The following is a 1,467-nucleotide window of genomic DNA, read 5'->3' on the forward strand; positions in this document are numbered from 1 at the left end:
TAGGACGGGATACCAAGATTCGCGAACACCTGGCGGGCCCATATCACCGAACCTTTCGGATGACGACCCCATTACCAACGGGTATCGTCCAGTAGTGCATGCCGAAACCGATGCTTGTAATGTGCAGGTAGACCGCGGCCAAGGCGATGAGGAGTGCCTGACAGACGATATCAGAAAGGATTTCTTGGAGAGTTGGGGTCAGGTACCGCCGCGAGGATGGTCATGTAGTCGTCCCTCCATAGACCACCCGCATACTGTTTGCTCGTGAACAGACGAAGCGTCACGATGAACAGCACAAGACTGCAGCTGATGATGAGCGTCCGTCGGACTTCCGTCCTTCGCGACGCTTTGGGGTACCCTTCGCACAGGGCTCCCTCTACCGTTGCTGCAGCTTCAGAAGGTCAGATGAGCTTCCAGAGAGGAAACAGCGGGGCGAACTTAGTTGATCGTCAAACGGGCAGTTCGTCTGCACACATGTCGAAAGCTCCGATTGGACAGCAATGTCGAGACAGATGCACGCGGTCACGTCTTCTGGATCGCAGGCCGACGTGATGAATGTGCTGCTGATGCACTCGGACTAGATGATAGATGCTTTAGCGCGACGAAAGCCTGGCTGATGCCACAATCACTCACAGCACACGACGGGACCTGCGAGAGGATCTCGGCGGCCGACGCTGCATTCACGGCGGCGACAGCAAGCTGGAGGACCAGCACTCCGAGAGTCCAAAATCGATGAGACATTGCACATGAGACGTCGACGAGAAGCTCGGAGATGCTTACGCAGACGTTGGCGACGGTGTCACCGGTGTTTCGACGCTGGCCGAGGTAGCATCCTGCAACTGGAGGTCGCTCCGCTGCGGGAGAGATTCAATGAAATAGAGAGAACGTGTACGGCACGAAAAGACACTTCTGGTTCTGATCGTAGTACAGTCGACGAAACTTGCTTCCTGCGCTGAGGCGTCAATGAGAAGAAGCCGGTCACGCCGCTGGTGGGCAGTTTGCGGACGAATCTCTCGTCTTATGCCTCCGGTCTTTCGCTGCGAGTTTCGCAGTACTGTCAGGCTTCGTCTCTCGATGTTTCGTGCTTTGCAACCTGGCTTAAAGGTGACTGGGTGATTCAGGACTCCATGCAAGCCATCACCGGCAACACCAATGCATCGCATATGCCACGGCCTCAAGGGTGGGATCTTCGTTGCGCAATACAGGGCACAGGACATGGCATGCAGAACACTCCCTGGACGTTTGGGAGATACCGGAGCAGGTCATCTCTTGACACGCAATCGACATGGAAGGAATATGAAGGAATATGAAAATTGCCAAGGATAGTTATGAGAGAATTATTGAATAACACACGCCCATGCGTAATGAACTCGGCAACTACTCTATATCTACTCTATATCGCTATCGTCTTCTTCTGCACCAGGCCCGTAACTTTCGTCTGAGACGTCTGAATCACCATGATCGTCG

General features: G+C 54.1%; 1 protein-coding gene across 1 annotated transcript; it reads right to left on the minus strand.

Moving 5' to 3' along the window:
• Positions 1–43: 43 nt before the first annotated feature.
• Positions 44–1,163, minus strand: CABS01_17171 (uncharacterized protein; the record flags this gene model as incomplete). The annotated part of the gene is made up of 5 exons (XM_060550498.1): positions 44–157; positions 207–385; positions 475–577; positions 634–854; positions 941–1,163. 5 exons carry the CDS (start codon positions 1,161–1,163, stop codon positions 44–46), a joined length of 840 nt encoding a protein of 279 aa, XP_060395381.1.
• Between the last annotated feature and the right edge of the window lie 304 nt (positions 1,164–1,467).

Source organism: Colletotrichum abscissum, assembly GCF_030869225.1.
Source record: "Colletotrichum abscissum strain IMI 504890 chromosome Unknown Scaffold_413.1, whole genome shotgun sequence".
NCBI lineage: Eukaryota > Fungi > Ascomycota > Sordariomycetes > Glomerellales > Glomerellaceae > Colletotrichum > Colletotrichum abscissum.